Genomic DNA, 22598 nt, shown 5'->3' with positions numbered 1-22598 from the left:
TTTCAAAGTCTGTTAAGTTAACTAGAGCCTGTTTATCACCATTAGTCATGTTTTTAGCTAATATTTTGGTCTTATTATTATTAATTTTAAAGCCAGAAACACGTCCATATTGTTGAATCAATTGTAATAATTTCACCACCGAAGAAACAGGTTGAGACAAAGTAACAACCAAGTCATCTGCAAAGGCTCTTAATTTATATTCTTTTTTATTAATTTCTATTCCTTTTATTTCTTGAGACTCCCGAATTTTAATCAACAAAATTTCCAGTGTTAAAACAAACAATAACGGAGACAACGGGCATCCCTGTCTTGTTCCTTTTTCTATTACAAAAGCCTCTGACAAACCCCCATTTACAATAATTTGAGCAGTCTGTTTTTGATATATATTGGATAATACTTGTAATATATTTTGTCCAAAATTCATCTCCTTGATTAAACACAGCATAAACTGCCAATTCACTTGGTCAAAGGCTTTTTCAGCATCCAAAAATATCAGGCCTGCAGAGACTTGGTTATTCTTTTCTAAATACTCTAATAAATTAATAATTTGTCTAACGTTATTCTTCATATACCTTCCAGTTATAAAACCCGATTGATCCCTATGTATAAACTGCTGCAAGATCCCCATAAGCCTGTTAGCTAAAATTTTTGCAAAAATTTTATAATCCACATTTAAAAGAGATATAGGCCTATAATTTTTAGGCAAAGTAAGATCTTGACTATCTTTTGGAATCAATGATATAAATGCATTACGCCAGGATGGAGGGATCTCTAACCCCTGTAATAAATTATTAAACAGTTCACACAACGGTTGAATCATCTCTTCTACTAAAGCTTTATAATAAATAGATGTCAACCCATCCGTACCCGGCGCTTTGCCCAATTTCAATTGTTTAATAGCTGTAACAATTTCTTCCTTAGTAATTAAACCGTTAATCTTTTTTTCCTGATCTTCTGTTAATTTAGGAAAGTTAACTTTGCCTAAATAATTATTTATATCTGTAATTTGAATATTAGTACCCTTATATAATTTTTGATAGTATTCTAAAAAAGATTTCTTAATCAATTCTTTCTGATAAACCAATTTACCATTATAATTTATTTTATCTATATTCCTCTGTTTCTGTTTTTTTCTTAACTGATAAGCCAACCATCTCCCTGGTTTATTAGCATTACAAAATGTATTTTGTTTCATAAATAGCAAATTAGTTGCAGCTTGATCAGCCATCAGCATGTTAAATTGTGTTTTTAACAATTTTAAAGCTCCTTTAACCTTTTCATCTAAGGGATTTGAAATTAAAAGTTTCTCTTTTAATTTAATCTCCTCTTCCAAGTCTTTCCGTTTCTGAGTCTGTTTCTGTCTATGCAAATTATTCATTTTTATCAAAATACCACGCATAAAAGCTTTACTTGCATCCCAGACCATTGACATTGATGTTCCCTTGTTCATATTTAAAGTAAAATATTCCTTTAAACATTCCTTTAATTTATGAACATTTTTTTCTTGTTTAAATAAATTCTCATTCACCCTCCAGGATCTCCTATCTTCCTTCTCTACAAACAGTTCCATCCAAACTGGACTATGATCGGACAATGTCCTAGGAAAAATTTTTACATTCTTCACCCTGTTGTATAAATCTGTTGTGATCAAAAAGAAATCAATTCTTGAGAAAGATTGGTGTCTATCTGAGAAAAACGTAAAATCCTTTTCTTCTTGATTACGTTCACGCCAATAGTCTCTCAATTCTAAAAACTTAGCTTTTGTCAGCATCTGACAAAAGCTAAGTTTTTAAATAAATTCTTCAGTCTCGGTGATCTATGTTTTAGTTTTTTGAATATGAATATATCTGAGATTCATATCTTAAAGAATATATCTATATCTATATCTATATCCATATCTATCTATCTATCTATCTATCTATCTATCTATCTATCTATCTATCCTATACACAGGGGATAGTCCTCAATATAACTACATCTACATGGAGATAAACATGCAGTGGGGTATCAAGGTTCTGCTTTGGGGCCAGTGCTCTTCAATATCTTCATTAATGATCTAGATGAGGAGATAGAAGGGAAGCCGTCAAATTTAAAGATGATACCTAGTTGGGGAGAATTGCTACCATTTTGGATGATAGGCTCAAGATTCAAAAGGATCTTGGTAGACTTGAGCATTAGGCCCTATCCAACAAAATGCAATTCAGTGGTGAGAAAAGTTAAGCTTCTGCATTTAGGCAGAAACAAGCAAATACACAGGTATAGAATAGGCAGTACCTGGCTCAATAGAAACTGTGAAAGGGATTTAGGTATGCTGCAACTGCCAAGAAAGCATTGTAGCTGTAGGTTGCTTAAACAGAGGAATAGTTTCAAGATCACAAAACATGATAGCATCACTTTAAACTGCACTAGTGTGGCCATACTTGGAATACTGCATCCAGTTCTGGTCAACATGATATAAAAAAGATGCCGAGACTCTAGAAAGTATGAAGACAAGAGCAATAAAGATGATATGGGGTCCAGAGACTAAACTGTATGTTGAACGGGACTAAATTTGTCTAGCTGTGCTGCTCCACTCCCCACACAAACATGCACACATGGCAAGAGTTCTACAGGTGTTTATTTAAACCCCCTAAATAGGTCCTCAGAAAGCACCTTCATTGTGCAGGTCCAGATTCCAAGCTTAGAACAGCAAGAGTAACGGGTCCAATGAGCACATACAAAGTCCAGGAAAGCAGTCCAGGAGTCAAACAGGCCAGGATACAAGGCACCAGCATACAAAGCACAGAACTGAGCATGTTGCTCCAGCAACACTCAAGTCCTCAGGAAGGATTAAGTATGCAATACAGGTACAGCCCTTCATGAACCAAAGTTGTATCCTCATGAGTAGTCTAGCTCAGAGGTCCCCAACCTTTTGAGCACCAGGGACCGGTTCCATGGAGAGAGGTTTTTCTGTGGACTGAAGAGGGCGTGGTTTCATGTACTGCCTGCATCCCATGGATGGGGTTATGCTTGTTTGCGCAGACTGGTTTCTGGCATGCCGTGGCCAAGTGCCGGTCCATGGACCGGGGGTTGGGAACCCCTGGTCTATATGACTCGGATTGTGCCTGTCTCCTCTCTGCTCTAAGTGTCTACCTCCTCCTCATTGCTAACGGACAGCATCTGATCACGGTCCTCACCTGGAGCCTCCTGGCCAACTTGCTGCTACAGATGTGGCTTGCCAGTCTGTGGCTCCTCCAATCGACCCAGCTGAGGCTTCTCTTTCAGGCTAGCATTCTCTGAGCCCCAATCCTGACCAATACTTGACTTTCCTCTGCAGACTCAAATTCACCCTCTTCCTCTGAACTTGCATCTGGAGAGAGGTCTGAGGGTAGATCCAATGCACTAGTCCAAAAGTGTCAAACTCGCTGTGTCACATGACCTGTCACAACATATCGCAACTTTTTTTGCATTGCTGGAGCTGGGGTGGGTGTGGCCTCTGTATGATGCAACTGGCTCACAGGCTGGCAGTTTCACACCCCTGCATTAGCCTTTCAAAGAGAAGGATTGGGGTGTCAGGATAGGGGGTCAACTAGTAGCAATTGCATTAGCAATAGTACTTAGATTTATATACTGCCCCATAGTGCTTTACAGCACTCTCTGAGCAGCTTACAAAATCAGCATATTATCCCCAACAATCTGGGTCCTCATTTTACTGACCTCAGAAGGAGTTGGTTGTTCTTATAATCCAACTAAATGCAGAATCATCGGCAGAAATCGAACATAATTTGAGCAATTTTGATGCAAAAAGTCAACAGTTTAACTGATGCACTGGTGAATGCTAAGATAAGTAAAGCAATACTTCTGCTCTTTCTTATGCAGAAACCAGCAGCAGGAATGCCACTGTCACAGGCTGGTTTTTTAGAATTTCACTCATACAGATAGTCCTTGACTCATGATCATTCATTCAGTGACTGTTTAAAATTACAGTAGCACTGAACCAAGGAACTTACCCAGGTTTTGGTCACGGTAGTACTTCTGCAGTCCACTGAACAAAATTTGTGCCCCTGGTAATCTCATTGTGAACCGACCACAATACATTGTAGTAGTCCTCCCATACATCTTCTCCCATCCTGCCCCACTGATTCCCTGCAAACATTAGGCCTGCTTGCTACCCCAGAGATCACTTTTGGGAAAGAGAGCCAGCCAATCCACTCCTATAAAGTATGGTGGTCCCATGGTGCTGTGCTGCAACTGGGTGCCATTTCAAAGTAACCCCAATCAATTGTGGTCGCTCCTAATGTGGTGCCTGTTTCCAAGAACACATCACATGGCCTCTGTATAGAAAGACTGTGCAATGGATCAGCTACTCCCTGAAGGAGATCTATAGAGAAAGTACGTGGATTGAGCTACAGTATAATGAGGAATAGGGAGAAGGGCATGGGACCCAGTAGGATGGAAAGCAGGCCCAAGGCCTGAGGGATCCAGTGCAGTGGGGAAGCAGAGCATGGGATGCCTCAGGAGGTGAGGAAGGCACTGGGAGGCCCAGAGCAGGCCCTGTGTGAATTGAGGAGTTGCTATAGTGCAGGCTTAGGGCTCCCAGGGTCACTCCCACCCCTGAGATATCCCATGCTCCACTTAATGACCACAACAGGGAGAGCAGGAATTGTGGTCATTAAGCAAGGTGGTCACATGGGCTTCTTGCTTAATGACCACTAAGACCTATGACCATAATAGGCAGGGTCTATCACAATTGTTAAGTCAAGGACTCTCTCTACATTGCTATTCTTGTTTTCTATTTCTTTTTCCTTCTTCATTTCTTTCCATTTCTCTTTCTTACCTACCCCCTGTCAAATAAACCATTGTTTTGCCAGAGGGAGTAGACCATGGAATTATATTCTCTTGAGGATTTTCCTATGATTAGGCAAGGAATTCAGAGCAAGCTTTTTTTTTTTCCTCTTGGGGAGAAATACGTAGAATGAATATCCTGGTGGATAAAAACTTTGTTGATTTATCCTTTTGAGAATCACCCAAAAACTTATCTATTGGCCTCTGAAATGACATAATGGTCTCGGGAACAATACCCCATTTCTCACTGAGATAGGCATATGGATCAGAACCTCTGCATTTCAAGAAAATCTAGGGGCTTGCAGCTATATTCTCTTCAGGTATCTCTATCCACTGGAAATAGGATTTTGTCCTAGGCTTCTAGAGGTATTTTACTTTTTTAAAAAATTAGAGAAATGCCTAACCTGAGCACAGCTCTCTTGTTTCTCCAAAGCACCCAAACAAGCAGAAAAACTGATATGCAAAAAATGGAAAAAGAAATTGAGGGAGAAGAAAAGTGGAAGCTTCTTAACGAGTATAAATGGGCAAAACTCCCCCTCAAAAGCACCTTACAAAAGCACCTTCAAAAGCACTTTCCCATTTTTAATACTTATAAAAATACAGGAAGAAGCACATGGCAAGCTGAATGCACTGACTTGGAAAGCTGCTAGGCAAGAGAAGAAGGCGAGAGCCAGACTCAAGACAGATGATTTGACTTATCAGATGGAGTACTACATGACTAAACACTTGTTTGAATGTGGTTAAAAGAATAGTTAAATTTTGTATATGAATGGGTTTTACAGTAAGAGAAATGTGATATATAAGTAGTATAGCATTTCTTTATGATATGGGAAATGTAAAAATAATGAGATCATTTAAATGAATGAAATATTTTGTGTTGTGTCCTGGGCCTGATGCGGAAACTCAGCAGGCCCAGAAATGTTGCAAATGGTCCCGGGCAACCTAAAAGCTGCCCGGGACCAGACTGGCTGGCGCCGGACCACTGCGCATGTGCAAGACGCGAAGAAAGAAAGATTATTATTGGCTGGACTGCCTGGGTGTTGGAAAACTATAAAAGGCCTGCGTGCCTGTTTGCTTGTTGCTTGGAGTGGAGTTAAGGAGAAATAAAGAAGTTTGCTTTACGATGTGTTTCAAAGCCTCGAATTCCGAAACACAAAATTTTGGATATTCAAATGTAATCAACTTGGAGAAAATTATAACTGATAAGAAATGTTCTGAATACTGAGGGGAACCTAAGCTTAAATAAGAACAGGCGAGAACCAGACTTAAGAGAGATGACTTGACATACCAGATGGAGTATCATAACCAAACATTTGTCTAAATATGATTAAAAGAATAGTCAAATTTTGGAAATGAAGGGATTTTACAGTAAGAGAAATGTGATTTAAAAGTAGTATAGTATTTTTTTCTTTCTTTTTTTATGATATGGGAAATGTAAAAATATTGGGATGATTTAAATATATGAGATATTTTAGATATTTAAATATAACCAAAAAAACTATAACTGACAAGAAATGTCTTGATTACTCAGGGGAAACTAAGCTTAAATAATAGTTCTGAAAACAGGACCTGTAGTGATTTACATAAGATAAGCTTTTGCAAATGCAACTGTAAAATAAGCTGATTAGAAAAGACGTTACTTACTGATGTTGTTGTTAAATATTAGAAAAATGTTTATATTTAAATTTGTATGCATGGATAGTATTAAGAACTATATTTGCTTAATGTTGCTAAAAGGAGAACACTGTTAGAAGAAGAGAGGACCAAGGAAAGGTATTTCTAGTTCATATGCTGATTTTTAACGTGACCAACCGTCCTCCTTTAGGGAGGACAGTCCTCCTTTTGTAAGTTCTGTCCTCCCTCAAAAAGTGTCCTCCTTTATGTCCTCCTTTTCGATATTTGAAGATTAATCTGCAGGGCTTTTTTTTCCCCTCATAGAATGCTCAGAACGGTCTTCCGGCACCTTTTTTTGATGGGTTTTGTTTTCAACTTTTGCATGAGCTGTGCTACTCCAGCTATTGGCTTTTGAAAGCCAATAGGAATTGCTGCTGAGTGCGCCAAAACACCCGGCTGGCAAACTTTGCACATGCAAGTTGTCTGTATTATTGTTGCAATGAGTAAAATGTTTCTTTTATTTATGATATTTTTTTCTTCAATTTATTTGTGTCCTCCTTTTCATTGTAAAAAAGTTGGTCACCTTATGATTATGAAAGTATAGAAACTAACTATTATTGAATGTTGTTAAATATATGAACCCATACAACACATTGTTTTCTAAGCACTAAAGCTGGTCATTCTAAAAATTCAATAATATATATATATATTTTAAAAAGAACATTGTTGATTTATCCTTTTGAGAATCATCAAAGAACTTCCCTATTGGCCTCTGAAATGACATAATGGTCTCTGGAACAGTACCCCATTTCTCACTGAGATAGGCATATGGATCAGAACCCCTGCATTTCAAGAAAATCTAGGTTGCTTGCAGCCATATTCTCTTCAGGTATCTCTATTCACTGGAAATAGGATTTTGTCCCAGAAACCACTATATCAGTGCTAGGCTTCTAGAGGTATTTTACTTTAAAAAAAAAAATAGAGAAATGCCTAATCGGAGCAGAACTGTCTTGTTTCTCCAAAGCACCCAAACTGATATGCTTTTTGCTCCTGTGATGTTAGTGAGAGTACAAGTAGTCCTTGACCTACACCATTATGTTTACTGACCGTTCAAAGTTACAAAGGCAGTGAAAAAAGTGACTTGTGATCATTTCTCATATTTATGTTCAGCCTACCCATGGTCACGTGATCAAAATTAGGATGCTTGGCAACTGACTCATATTTATGACAGTTGCAGTGTCCCAGGGTCATGTGATCCCCTTTTGTGACCTTCTGACAAGCAAAGTCAAAGAGAAGCCAGATTCCCTTAATGACCATGTGACTAGCTTAACAATTGGAGTGATTCACTTAACAACTGTGACAAGAAAGGTCATAAAATGAGGCAAAACTCATTTAACAAATGTCTTTACTTAGCAACAGAAATGTGGGGATCAACTGTGGTCATAAGCTGAAGACTATTTGTAATAGTCCACTGTTTAATAGAAGACTGGTACTTCATTTTTTAAAATTCTGCTGCTGCTAAGCAACATAAAAAATGGCGTCCTGAGTGAGATTCTTGGGTGAATAGAGAGTTTCCCTAGTGCCCAGTTATGCAGACCCCCAATGATAGCCCTGCTCAGCATGCAACACTTTGCCAGTTGAATGTACTTCTTTTTAGTACCAGTTTGTGTTACCTGAAAATTTTGCATGGAGTGATGAGTTCAAAGTTACGGCCTTTAGCGTCTCGGATAGTAGAGTGGTGCATCTCAATCAGACAGATAGCAATGCCCATTTTAAAGAACTGTGGATGAAATATGGACAGGAACTGCTTTGTATGTATAGCAGAAGAATGTTATCCAAAACTTACAAGATTAACTTAAAACTGCCCTCTCTTTTTGATAAAGGAAATAATAGAATAAATATTGATACTGTGAGCTGTGATCCAGTAATTTTTACTGCCAACAGCTTCAACTGTTCATAGAGACTGCTTTTGTCTTAGTCTGACATTATTGCTTGGGCCCACTTAAAGAAACATTCATCTATCAAAGTAGGGAAAACAAACTATAATATATGAAATGTGTTTATAAAGAAATAATTAAAAAAAACTTTAGTCAGTTTCCTAAGACTGAAAGCCTTAAATGCTTACTTGCTCACTTTTGTACAGCCATGTCTCACCCAGAATAAGAATTACAAACAGTTTGGATTTATAGCCTTTGAGTTCTAAATAGCCACGCTTTTGGAAATGAGTGCTGCTGCTATTGAGGCATGTTGGAGGGCAAAGATTTTGCCTGTCAGTGACTTTCTGCTGAAGAGTGCTGCACCATTCATGCTGCTGGGCTATAGAAATGATAACAAAAGATAAGAAGGTTACAAATATTTATCAGAATGACTTCTGATATACAAACCTACAGAAAAAGTCACGTCTTTCTACATTTTCTCATTTCCAATGAAGAACGGAAGAATAAAAGGGAGTAATAAGAAACAGAGAAGTGCTGCTTGCAAAAGGAGAATAGTGACCCACTACAGAGAAACAGAAGTAGTAAGAAGAGAAGAAAAGCACGTTGGGATCAGGATGAGATTTGTTACCTTCACTTTCAGCTCGGAAGACAAAAATCCTGTGTTTAGTGATGACTTGGAATTTGTTGTCCTTGATGGAGCGCACCATGCCAATAACACAGAGAGGAATCAATCCTTTCGGATACGGTTCCTGCAACAACCCAGGCAGTTTGTGATTTTTGCTCATACATTCTTTTTTTTAGAATTTTCTTCCTACTCAAACTTAACCCGGCTTTTCAAAATATTTTTTCATTGAATATTTTAAATATATATATATATATGGATAAAAATAACAGAACTGGTGACTAAAAAAAGAAATTCCAAGTATTATAAAAGTTATACTTTTTTCAATATTTTATTAACTTTTTATTGACAACTGAGTTTATTACAGATAGTCTTTGACTTATGACCAGCCATTTAGCAATAGTTCAAAGTTACAACAAACCCTCCCTCACAAGCTATTTATGAGCCAGTTCTGAAGTTCCAATGTCCGCTCCCCCGATCATGTGATCACAGTTTCGGCATTTAGCACTGACCCACATTTATGGCCATTTGAGGTCATGTAACCATGATTTACAATGCTTTTCTATGTTTGTTTGATGTTTTTTCTGGAAACCAGTGTTTATTTCCAGTTTCTGGAAAAAACACCCCATAGTATACAATGGAGATGCTTAATGACCACAGCATTCACTTAACAACTGCCAAAAAGGTCACAAAATTGGGTCCAGTTATATGATGACCTGTTTTATGACCATCACAACTTGAGCAGGACTCAGTTATGGTTGTAACTCGAAGACTACCTGTATATTATTTTAAACATGTGAAAATTGCTGTAAAACTCTAAACAAAATACAGTTATCAGGAATAGCGGATAGCACAATGTGAATCAAACAATGAATTATAAATTACAATAAAATCTATCCATAATAGCATAAGACTGTCAATTTAATAAAATGCTAATTAAGACATTCTGTAAAGCTATATATTAGAAATTTATGTAGAGAAAAACCTAAAATTGAATATCACAAATAAATATGGTAGAAATCTATGGTTTCCAAATTAAATGAAAGTCTGTGTCAGATTTATTTTCAAGATATGAAGTTATTCTAGACATTGAAGCATAGTGTCAGAATCCAGCTTAACACCCATTCCATACTGGGTAAATGGAGTGAATAATGAGAAGAGGAAGACTTCAGAAAAGAAGCACACATCTAAGAAAATATGACACGTTGAAAAAAATAGCAGAACTGTAACTCACATTCTTGATTTAGATCAACTTTCCAATACCATTTCTCTCATTAGGATCAATCTTCTTTTTTCAATAACCAGAATCTACTTATTTTCCACCTACTCCATTTTATATGCCCCAGCACATGTAATTGCTTAACATTAATATCTGTTATATTGTTCCCACCTTCTCGTTGTTAAAATACATGAGGTTTTTCCCATCAAATCTGACGAAACGTCTTTGGAAAACATAATTCCTACGGAGAATGAAAGGAGACTGTATTAAATCCAGCACTGTTCACTAGGGACATGACAATGACTATTAAGGGACTGATGTTTATTAAGGGACTCAGCTATACAGGTAGTCCTAGATTTACAACCTCAGTTGAGCCCAAAATTTCTGTTACTACATGAGACATTTGTTAAGTGAGTTTTGCCCCATTTGATGACCTTTCTTGCCATAGTTGTTAATGAATCACTGTTAGTCACATGCTTGTAAAGTGAAGCTGGCTTCCCCATTGACTTTGCTTGTCAGAAAGTCACAAAAGGGGATCACATCACCCCGGGATGCTACAACCATCATAAATATGAGCCAGTTGCCAAGGATCCAAATTTTGATCGTGTGACCATGAAGATGTTGCAACAGTTGTGTGACAAATAAGTCACTTTTTTCAGTGCCATTGTAACTTTGAATGGTCACTAAATGAACTGTCGTACGTCGAGGACTGCCTGTATCTGCTTTTAAAGCTATAAGTGAAGAAGATCAACTCTACAAATAGTATTTGTTTAATCACATGCAAAGATATTAATGTATTTTTTTTAAAATAAACCTTACAATGGTATCTTTATTAGTCTTAGATCAGAATTACAAACTTTATAATATGATGTATAATGTAAAAATAGCAATGGCTAATTTTCTTATAAAAAACATATTTAGACTGAAAAAAAGAAGTTGGGGAGTAACAAAAGATAGGGTCCCTTCAGTCAGTCACCTACCCCTGTGGAGAGAGCTTGTCCAGCCAGCCACTGAGAACAGAGAGCGGCTGCTCTGACAAAGAGGTGTAGCTGGCATAGGGAGAGATGGTCAAATCGTCTGAATTTTCAACAGAATATGTGGAATCAGAGAGCCTGAATGGGGAACTGTTGAAGCTTTTGAAGCCTGCTGAAGCTTCCACGGTAGAGTAGTCCTCAGTCTCATTCTGAGCAATGCAGCTGACGATACCAGTTTCCCTCTTAACAGATGGACTCTTATCTTCTCTCCTGGGATTTCTGTCACAGAAAGATGAATGTCAGATTTGTTTAATCAATCAGAAACTGATAGAAATACGAATCCCTCTCCTACTGTAACTTGAGGCCAGTAAAAGCACTCCCAGCAAAAGAGATAATTCCTAACTCTGAAGATACATACTATTTATGTGAGGTATATAGTAAATATATATGTTCCACTGGTTAATTGTCCTCACTGTTAGGTCCTCTTCTATGATTCTATATTGCCCAGATTGCTGAATACATATTATAACTGAGTGAGCTGCTACTTCATCTGGCTGATGGACATCCTGATTTCTCTTGATGCTTTAGACTAGTCCAAGAGCTTCATGTGGAGTATAGTCATCTATATTCATCATTCATGATCAATACATTATTGGCTTTTTACTCTTATCTCTTGAGATGGACTGTGCGGTACTGTGGCTACTCCAAATATCAGAATTTAAATGCTTTGGTGTTTTCTGTAGTTTTTCCTAACTGCTGTTACAGAGAAGGCACTACTGAGTGGGTGCAGATAGTACATGATGGGATAGAATAGTCTGGATCAGTAGATTCAGTATTCATCTAAACTAGCATCTTGCTTGTGGGAATAAGAAGCTGAAGGCTGCACACATTTTCTCTGTTCTGCTGGATTCTTGCTCTAGTGCCAGACTGCTCTGTCACTAACAAAAGAGATTGGTTGGAAATTGATTGCAGACTGTTACAAAGCAACACAGCTCTCTAGGCCAATGTTTCTTTATCTTGGCAACTTGAAGACATATGGACTTCCACTCCCATGTTGGCTGGGGAATTCTGGGAGTTGAAGTCCACACATCTTCAAGTTGCCAAGGTTGGAAACACTGCTATAGGTACAAGGTTGCCCAAAACAGACTATTTCAATTTATAGTACAGGAACCCTCTTGCCTTGCTGAGGATAAAGATGATCCAGATTGGCCCCTTATGTGTTTTCCTATTCTTCTTCTCCTTGTGGCAGCAACACATGTTGCAAATATTTGGAGAAGGAAAAAAGAAGGAAAAAATAATTTGATTAAAGAGGGATGAGAGATTGTCAGGGTTTTTTTCCCCATAACCATAAAAAGTCAAGGTAAATTCTCCATCTTCTCACAATGGCCAATAGATACTTTATTCTGCCATTGCTCCCTGCTGCTCCCAGTCAGGTAGTAACCCTGAGTTTTCAAGAGTAGCCCTTGTCCCGTCCTGTCCTTCATGAAATATTCCAGTCCCTTTTAAAGCCACCCAAATTAGTGACCCCATAATAATAAATTCCACCAGCAAAAAGAGATGTTTTCTTTCATCTCTTTTAAATCTTCTTCCAATCAACTTCTCTAGATGTTTTGATAAAAAAAAAATCCCTGCCCACTTTCATTATGCCATATATGATTTTGTAGACCTTAATCTTGTCATCCACCTTAGTTGCCATTTTTGTTAAAGTTTCCAAATAACAGAGCTTTTTCTTGTAAGGCAGATTTTTGAAATTCCAATAATTCTGTTGTCCTCTTCTGTGCTGTTCCACTGAAATGTTGAGTTCTTTTTCACTGAAGGTTTCCAAACTAAGGTTCCATAGTCATCTGCCATATATTGTGTTATCTTGTTCATACTATTAGACACAAGAAGCTTCTACCTTCCTGTTTTACCCACTCCAGCATCTGCATATTTCTCCCATCCTCTATCATAATAGAATTGTAATTATGAGGACAAATGTACGAATAGTCCTCAACTTACAACAGTTTGCTTAGTTATCACAGCACTGAAAAAAGTGACTTATAACTATCGCAGCATCCCCCTTACATTAGGATGCTTGACAACTGACTCACATTTATGATGGTTGCAGTGTCCCGGGGTTATGTGATCATCTCTTGTGACCTTCTGACAGGAAAAGTCAATGGGGAAACCAGATTCATTTAACAACCAGGTTACTAACTTAACAACTGCAGGGATTCACTTAACAACTGTGGCAAGAAAGGTCATAAAATGGGGCAAGACTCACATGAGAAATTTCTTACTTAGCAACATAAATTTTGGGCTCAGTTGTGGTCATATGTTGAGGACTACCTGTAGTTATTATATGGCACATCTGTTTATTGTGTACATCCTTTTGCAATTTTAGTGCAAAATCTAATTGCTAATTATAAATCAGAAGTTCAGAAAGAATTTTCTGAAATATTTAACTGATTTATTTTCTAAAACAAAAAGATTCCATGTTATGGGTATAGGACATAGCCCCTTTTCATTGAGAATCCTCATAACCTATACTCTTGAGAATTGCTTTTCTGATTTGGTTCTTTCTTCCTAGGTTTAAAGGAAAAATGGATGAAGTATGGTTTAAAAACTTGGATTGTGATATCTGGATGATCTATAAAGCTTGCATCGCATATCAAACAATTGCATTGCATATTAACATAGCATGTTAAAGGGAAGGAATCGTGCATAACATGTATAGGCAGAAAAGAAGACACACTACTTACATTGGGTCCTTGCTCTGGTTTGTTATATATTTTCGCACATCTCCATAGTCTTGGCATTCAGAAGTTGCTGAATTCTACAATAGTAAATAATAGTTCAGCAGAAGCAACAATGACCAATTTTTCTTAGCCAAATGCTCAACTCTGACTCTTTTTCTTTGTACATAAATTGATGCCAATGGAATTTTCTTACTGGAGTGTAAATTATCTTTATATTTCCATCTAAGAAGAAAAAAAATGGGCCTGAAGTCACGGCCATTCCCTATTAGTTGTATATAATGATTGCTTTGGGAGCATATTGATCCTTACTTTTTTGACTCCTAATAATTACGAGTATTAAATTTTCCTTACTGCTTTAGAAATCTCAGGTGACATTTTCTTTGAGCTATCCATTAAATTCCAGCTTATCATCTGGCACTCACAGTCTACCCTAATTTCATCAGTTTATACAAAGTTAGGCATCTGCTTCTCTCCTGCTTCCTCCTCGCAATCCACACACACATACCAGCCGATGCTGAGATAGGCAAATGTCTGGAAGAACACAGAAAAACAGAGTAAGATATCCATACCTGCCCCTGGGTGGGCCAGCAATGTCCAAACAGACTCTCACAATAGGGGCTGATGAAGTCGTCAACAGCATCTGATAAAACACAAAGTTCGAAAAAGCAGTGATCACTTCAGAAATAAAAATGTAATGAAAAGACACTTCAGTGAAGTTAGCTTGAATCTGATTTAGATAGAACAGAAATGGAAAATAGAAAAAAAAAATCCTGTCTACCTGTCTCTTATGTACCTCTTCTTAGCAGAAAGAACTTTGGGCTATAGGCACACAGGAAGTAGGGAAGTTTTATTTTAGCAATTAGAAAAACTTCCTTGCTTCTAGTACTGTTGTTTCAAAAAAAAGAGCTATTGCTCTTTTTTCCCATGAAAAATGAATTAAATATTTTGATCACCATATATATTATATTATTTGCTCATAAAATTCTCTGAGGAAAGGAAAATGGAAAAAAAGAACACAGCAAATTACATTGAAGGGAAAGTTTTGGTTCACAGGACTATGCTCTAAGTTTCCTGGATGATGAAATGAGATGAATTGCATCTCACAACAAAAGCATTTGCAGATTACATAAAAACTCCAGCATATTTTCAATGACGTCTTATGTCGTTGCATTATGACATTTGAGATAAATACTGTAGATAATGTTGTGGAGTTTGCAACATAATGTAATGATGCAGGTTTTATCATTTGCCTACTTTTATTACATTGCAGAATAACAAGCACTGCTAAAATGCATTCAGACAAAACATGACAAGCTTGAACAGCAAAACTAACAAGGGGACCCATTGAACCAATGAAAATTCAGAAAGAACATTGGCTCTAAAAGCTAATGGCCTTCATTTTCTATACACTAACAGAATAAAAAAATACACTAAAGGAGTTTGAAATCTCTGAAAGTCAGAAAGATAAACATGATTTAATAGTATGTTGAAGACATAGTGAAATGACTCTGATAACTGGAATATAGCAAATGAAGGATAGAAGTATTATTCAAGAAAACCTGAAACAATGGAAAGTGAAGATTTGGGCACTGCATCAGTCTTGGATAGAAACTAACAGCCTGAGATCAGATTGATTTTTATCTAAAGCAAGACATAGGCACACGCGGAAGAGAAAGGGGGGGGGAGACAGGAAGGGATATAAAAGGAGGCAGTTTGGGCAGGAGAGGGAGAGAAAAAAGAAGATGCAGTCTTGGGAAGAGGAGTCAGCTGGAGCTGCACGGAAGAGAAAAGAAGGAGGAGAAGGGGCAAGAGAGGAGAGGATAAAAAACAGGACTGCTGACAGCCAATCTACAATTTTGTGGCAGTCATCTGTGCCAGGTGCACACACAGGTGGCAGCAACGAACAGGCAAGAAAGCAGTTGGGGAAGGAATGTCCTCCAGGAGGAATGAAGAAAGGCAGCATCCCCCGAAGGAGATCAGCAAATGGCCTTCGCCTACTTCGCATACCCATAGACTCTGGGGGTGGGGACGCCGCAAGTGGCATGAGAGTCCATGTTACCTGAACTACACACCCTGACCCCAGCCTGCCTGGTTTCGTCAGGTAGCGGTGCACTCTCCTCACCGCGTGTGGAGGCTGGGCTGAGCGAGGTGAAGCTGGTGAGAAGCTGAACCTACCTGGGTGCATGCAGAGGAGGTGGCGAGTGCATGGCACCTCGCATCCTGGGTAAAAGGGAAGCACTCAGAACATGTGCAGCCTGTGGGGCAAAACAATCACCTGGAACACCAGGCACCATGCACTCGCCGCCTCCTCTGTGGGCACCCAGGCAGGTTCAGCGTCGCCCAGCCCAGCCTCTCTGCATGCTGAGGAAAGAGCACCACTGCCTGCTGAAACCGGCAATGTAGCACAGGTAACATGGACTCCAGTGGTGGGATTCAAATACCTGAACATCTGGTTCTCTGCATGGATGCAGGCCTGGGCCTCCGAGGCCTAGAATGGACTTCTGGAATTGACATCAATGCACTTCTGACGGGCCTTCTATGTACTTCCCTTGGGCTGTTCTAGGCCTGGGAGGCCTCCTCCAGGCCTCCCAGGCCTAGAACGGACTTCCAAAAGTGACATCAATGCACTTCTGGTGGGCCGTTCTAGGCCTGGGTGTCAAAGATCCTCACCTCACCCCTGGCAAGAAAGACATGGAGCTGTCAAGTTCACAAGTGGTTGTCAGTTTAGTTCAGGAATCTCTGGCATGCAGTTACAAGGATACTCTGCTATCAAAGTCCATTCTGGGAGCAACCGCCTCCCAGCACTTTATATACACATATGCTAATCAACCCCATCCCTGCCCACCTAACCAACATCTGGACGTGCAGGCTTAAACTGTCAGCTGTAATGCACAGACACCTTTCCACTTCGCATGTCCTCACCCCAGCCAGCTTCCGGCCGCTCCATCAGCCTCCGACCCCCAGCTGTTTGGCGGTCCTCAAATCTGGACCCAGCTGCTGCATCAGCTGTCCATTGGCCCATCAGCTGTTCGGCAGCAGCTCTACCGGCCCTCTCCGGCCTATCGGCTAGCCAGCAGCTCGTTAGCTGCTTGGCGACCAACGGACTCCGCCAGGACCACAGCAGACACATGCCTGGCTTGTCAGCTGCTCAGCGGCTGAGGGAGTCCAGCAGGCTGGAAGCAGGTGGGCTTGTTGGTGCTGGCTGCTGCCATCCTCCTCCACCCTGCATGCCATTCTTGCCCTCCCCCCATCTGTTCATGTCAAGCCTGGAGGGCTTGACACTGGGAGATTTCCACCCAGGCCTCCGTGGCCTTCCAGAAGCAGCATGGGTTCAGCTGGTTTTCCGAACTCAACAAAATTTAGCTACTGCTTCTACTGAATTGGTGCAAACTGGCTGAATCCCACCACTGGTGGACTCTTACGTCACTCACGGCGTTGCCTCCACTGGAGTCCACGAGTGTGTGAAGTGGGTGAGGGCCATTTGCTTGTCTCCTTCAGGGGATGCTGCCTTTCTTCATTCCTCCCGGAGGGCGCCCCTTCCCCACCTGCGTTTCTTACTTGTTTTTCTCCCTCCCTCATCACAAATATCTTCCCGCCACTCTGCTTTTAAGGCTGTGTGGATCTTCTCCAAAAATGCAAATCACATGACCCTGGGGATGCTGCAAAAGTCATAAGTGTGAAAAATGGTCATAAGTCACTTTTTTCAATGTTGTTGTAACTTTGAACATCACTACTGTTGTAATTCGAGGACTACCTGTACTTTATCACAGATTTTTACAATCTGTGAAAAGGTTGAAAATCTCTGGGATAGTGGACCAAAATTACACATCTACCAAATGTAAACTGAGTTAATTACTTGAAGAAAAAGTAGAAGGTGTAGAGGCAACTCTAGCCACTCTGAGACTCAACCTACAAAACAAGAAACTCCAACCAGAGGAAGAAGACTGTATCCAAACTGAACACAATAAGGAACTAACAACTATCAGAAGAAAGAAACTGTACATGAACCTTTAAAGACAGACTGATGGCAACATATCACTCATAGAAGAAAAGAACAACCATTGTTCCTGATGTCTAGTATAGCTCAGTCCGGTGAAGCCCGACTGGAGCTGAGCAATTAATTTCATATCTTCCCCCTGGAAGAAATCATGCAGACACTGGAGAAAGGACATCATCAAGTGTTCCTGCAATCAGTTTTGGTTGCCATACTACAAAACTAAACAACGTGTTTGGAACTGGGTAAGAACAGCAATTTTCTCTCTATTTGGAAACTGGAAGAAAAAAAAAACCCAAGAAGCAAAAACCCTCCAAAAGTGAGAAGGAAGGGGACTTTTGCCCCACCCTCCTGCAGATGGAAGCAGCAAATTAAACCTTTCAGGGGGAATAGAAATATTGAAATAAAAAGAATATAAGACTTAATTTGGATAAGTTTGAAATTGGTGGAATCTGTTAAGATTTTCCTTTTATAACATCAAAACAGAAGTAAATAAGTATTTATTACTGAAAGAATTGGTGCTGACATCTAGTGGTGGATGAAAATATTACAACAGCTCCTCTACTACAGAAGGAGATCTATGCTATGTTGCAACTAATCGAAACAACAATAATCTCAAACCACAAGGAAATTAAACATAAACTTGAAAACATAAATGAATACATCTCCAATTTAACTGGAACAAAGAGAAATCGTTTAGTCTAACTGTTGCTTTCTTGCCTTTTGCAATCAGCTTTTGCACCAGAGAAATTTCATGCAAGCTTGGGAAACATGTACATGGATATGATATACTGAAGGAGGGAATAAGGGAGTGTACAGGAATGATTGATGTCTTTCTTATGATGTAATGGCTCTGTTGTCTGATTTTCATTGGCTAACAAAGTTTATAAAGCAATGCTACCAACTTGCTAATGTGTGGCACTTCTGGACATAACTCTGCCAGCGTTCCAGATTGTTGGCCACCCAGCTGCTTAATTTGATCAAATAAAGTGCTACTTTATCAAGAAGTCTCCGCTTGGGTTATCTGATTAGATTGATATAGTATCTCAAGTTTAAGTAAGGGACTGGAACCTCACGTTTCTGATGAACCGAACAGGGACTTGAAAAACTTGAAACTCTTTTTTTCAAGATTGTTTTTCATTAAAACTCCTTGTGGATGAGTTCCATTGTAACTCACAACCTTCAGGCATGACATCCATGAAAACTGGTGTGGCCAAAAGATAAGGTCAAGAGTGCTCCCAGACCTTTTGTGTCTGGTGACTTTTAAATTGGCCAGCCCAACAGACCTAAGTTTGTCTGAGCCCTGAATGTTTAAGGAGATTTCCATCTTGTCCCAGTGAAGGTAGGAGGAGAAATTTGGTAAATAGAAACAAACATTCTGGAATTAGGGGGAGGTGGGGAGTGCTGTTTGCATGAATGAAAGAATGAGAAATTTCATGCCATCTTGGGAAACATGTACATGGATGTGATATACTGAAGGAGAGAATAAAGGAGTGTACAGGAATGATTGATGTCTTTCTTATGATGTAATGGCTCTGTTGTCTGATTTTCATTGGCTAACAAAGTTTATAAAGCAATGCTACCAACTTTCTAATGCGTGGCACTTCTGGATGTGACTCTGCTAGCGTTCCAGATTGTTGGCCACCCAGCTGCTTAATTTGCTGCTTAATAAAGTGCTGCTTGATCAAGAAATCTCCACTTGGGTTATCTGATTAGATTGATATGGAATCTCAAGTTTAAGTAAGGGACTGGGACTTTACATAATTTACAACATAAAAATTCTCAGAAAATAAAAATAGAGAGTGAGCAGAGAAAACAGACAACTGATTACGAGACAGAGAAGAGAGATTTCAAGATGGAATTTAACAATACTAGGAAATACGATTTAACCCAGATGGAAAAAAATTACAGGGAACTCTGGACATTGAAAAGACAAACTACACTTTAAGATTACAAAATAAGTTTGAGGACACAAAAAAAGATTTGGTAAAATGGATTTTGCCAGGAGAACTACAAAATCTTGATAGTATAAATAAAATAAATAAATAAAATCAAGAAAGACAAAAAGGAAAAGATTTTCAATGAATATGAAGGTGAGAAACCTTCCTATAAAAACATCTTACCTGTTTTGTCTTTTGTATTTGCAAGAAGATTTATAAGATTATGGGAAGACTCTTTGACTCATCAAAGAATATTGAACAGGAAAGATGTTGGGCAAAAAAACAACAACGCTAAAGTGAGAATCAAGAAATTAGATGATGGGACTTACCAGAGGGAGTATTTAAAAATTAAACATTTGTTTGAATATGGTTAAAGAAATAGAAAAATTTTGAATATAAATGAAGATTAGTTTAAGAGGGATGAGCCCCTAAAGTAATAATAGCATGCCTTCTTTCCTTTTTCTTTTGTGTTTGATTTTTTTTTTACATGAGAAATATACCGTAAATGCTGGCGTATAAGGCGACTTCCGTGAGTGCTGAAATCGGCGCCAAAGATGGGGGTTGTCTTATACGCCGAGTCGTCTTATACACCGGAAATACTGGTAGTTTCCGGTGTTTAAGACGACGTTCTAGGAATGCGGCCCGGCTATAAAGACGGGGGTCGTCTTATACGCCGGGTCGCCTTGTACGCCGGCATTTATAGTAAAAATGTTGGGATGGTTTATATAAAATAAATGTTTTCTTTGTTTTGTCTTTTTTTTGCTCTTATTTTCTTTTAAGATATGAGAAATGTAAAAATATGATGGCTTCTATGAGAAAAAAGATTTAAATATTTAAGTGTAACTAATTTTGAAAAAATCTTAACCAATAAGAATGTTTTGAATACTGTAGGGAAAACAAATTTCAATAAGAATGTAAACAGGATTTATGATGAGGCAATCAAATGATCAATGAAAAAAGCTTTATACTGATGTGGTTATTATTTGCAGAAACATGAGAAAAATGTTTACATTAATGGTCATTTATTTAAATAAGAACTGCATTAATTTAAGGTTGGCTAAAGAGAATATTATTGGAAGAAGAGGAAATTAAGTAAAGTTATTATATAGAATATAGTATTATAGAAATTAATTGTTATTGATTGTTTTTTAAATACTAACTCAGACAACACAATGTTTACCAAATATTAAGGTGTATGTTAAAAATCAATAAAACATATTTTAAAAAGAAAAGAAAAGAAGAAATAGGGGTGACATAATAGCAGTATTCCAGTATTTGAGGGGCTGCCACAAAGAAGAGGGGGTCATACTATTCTCCAAAGCACCAGAGGGCAGGACAAGAAACAATGGTTGGAAACTGATTAAAGAGAGAAGCAACCTGGAATTAAGAAGAAACTTCCAAACAGTGAGGACAATTAACCAGTGGAAAAGCTTGCCTTCAGAAATCGTGGGTGCTCCATCACTGGAGGTTTTTAAGAAGAGACTAGATAGTCACTTGTCTGAAATAATATAGGTTCTCCCGCTTGAGCAGGGGTCTGGACTAGGGTTAGGAAGTTTCTCCCCTGCCTATCCTATGTAGCATGGCAATTCGGCTTGGGAGAGGAGTGAAAAGGAAGAGGTGGGCAGGCAGCTGGGTCATTGAATGGGCAGAGGAGGTTGCCGATCAGGAAATGGCCTGGCTGCAGGGGCCCTGAGGTAAGTGAGGTAAGTGAGTGCAGGGCATGTAGGGCAGCTCCACCTCCATCTGCCTCACCTCATTTTGTGGCGGTGGCACTGGTGCAATGCGTGCTCTCCTGCCCCATAATGGCAGCAATCAACCAGACTGTGGGACAGAGTAGGCGGGCTCTTAACCAGGGCTTATTTTGGGGTTAGGGCTTATATTAGCCACACACAAAAAAATCAGGCTAGGGCTTATTTTATGGATGGGTCTTATTTTCAGGGAAAGATGGTATATAGTACAGGCCATCCACCTAAGCAGAAGAAAAAGATGAACTTTTTACTAATCAGTGAATTAACGTATATAGGAGACACCACTACTGTAATGGGAAACATTAGCTATCTGACATCAACTGGGAAACAAACTCTGCATCAAGTGGAAGATTGAACAGGTTCCTTATGAGTCTAACTGACAATTTGTCATGCAAAAAATAGAGGTGGGAACTAGAGGGTCATCAATACTGAACTTAATTCTTACTAACAGAGATGAAATGATAGAGAGGGTTGAAGTTTCTGGAACTTTGGAGGAGAGTAACCATGCCATATTGGAATTCAATATAATGCAGATACAAGCAATAGAACAAAATCAAACTAGTGTCTTAGACTTTAAAAGAGCTGATTTCAACAAACATAGAGAGAGATTGGGAAGGATTCCATGGATGAATTATTAAAGGGAAAAACAACTCAAGAAGCTTGGGAAACTCTGAAAAATGTGATTATAAAAGCCAGTCCACCACAATATTGCTGAAAAAGAAAAATAAGAAATGCAAGAATAAACCAGCATGTTTCATAGAGAACTCTCTGATAAACTGAAAGATGAAAAGTATCAGTGATGGGAAGCAAGGAAAAGGCAGAGTTGCTTAATTCATTCTTTGCATCTGTCTTCCCACAAAAGGAAAAAAAATAGCCCAACCTACCAAAAACAGAATCATAAAATTAAAATAGGCAAGGAAGTAGTAAGAGAACACCTGTCCACCAAAGATGAATTCAAATCACCACAACCAGATGGATTACATCCCAG

General features: G+C 38.8%; 1 protein-coding gene across 4 annotated transcripts in view; it reads right to left on the bottom strand.

Annotated features, from left to right (window-relative positions):
• ARAP3 (ArfGAP with RhoGAP domain, ankyrin repeat and PH domain 3) overlaps positions 1-22598 on the bottom strand; it is a 120697-nt gene that overhangs the window by 84372 nt on the left and 13727 nt on the right. For all 4 annotated transcript variants that reach the window (XM_039326042.1, XM_039326041.1, XM_039326039.1 and 1 more), the window contains exons 4-10: positions 14498-14568; positions 13932-14005; positions 11197-11469; positions 10388-10457; positions 9004-9124; positions 8564-8754; positions 8112-8218 (exon numbers count right to left, since the gene is read on the bottom strand). In XM_039326042.1, coding sequence (XP_039181976.1) covers positions 8112-8218; positions 8564-8754; positions 9004-9124; positions 10388-10457; positions 11197-11469; positions 13932-14005; positions 14498-14568 — 907 coding nt within the window. The remainder of the gene's footprint in view (positions 1-8111; positions 8219-8563; positions 8755-9003; positions 9125-10387; positions 10458-11196; positions 11470-13931; positions 14006-14497; positions 14569-22598) is intronic.

The sequence above is a fragment of the Crotalus tigris genome, unplaced genomic scaffold, assembly GCF_016545835.1.
Source record: "Crotalus tigris isolate CLP2741 ecotype Arizona unplaced genomic scaffold, ASM1654583v1 scf7180000024339.11422700, whole genome shotgun sequence".
Lineage (NCBI taxonomy): Eukaryota > Metazoa > Chordata > Lepidosauria > Squamata > Viperidae > Crotalus > Crotalus tigris.
This window is presented reverse-complemented; position numbering and strand designations above follow the sequence as displayed.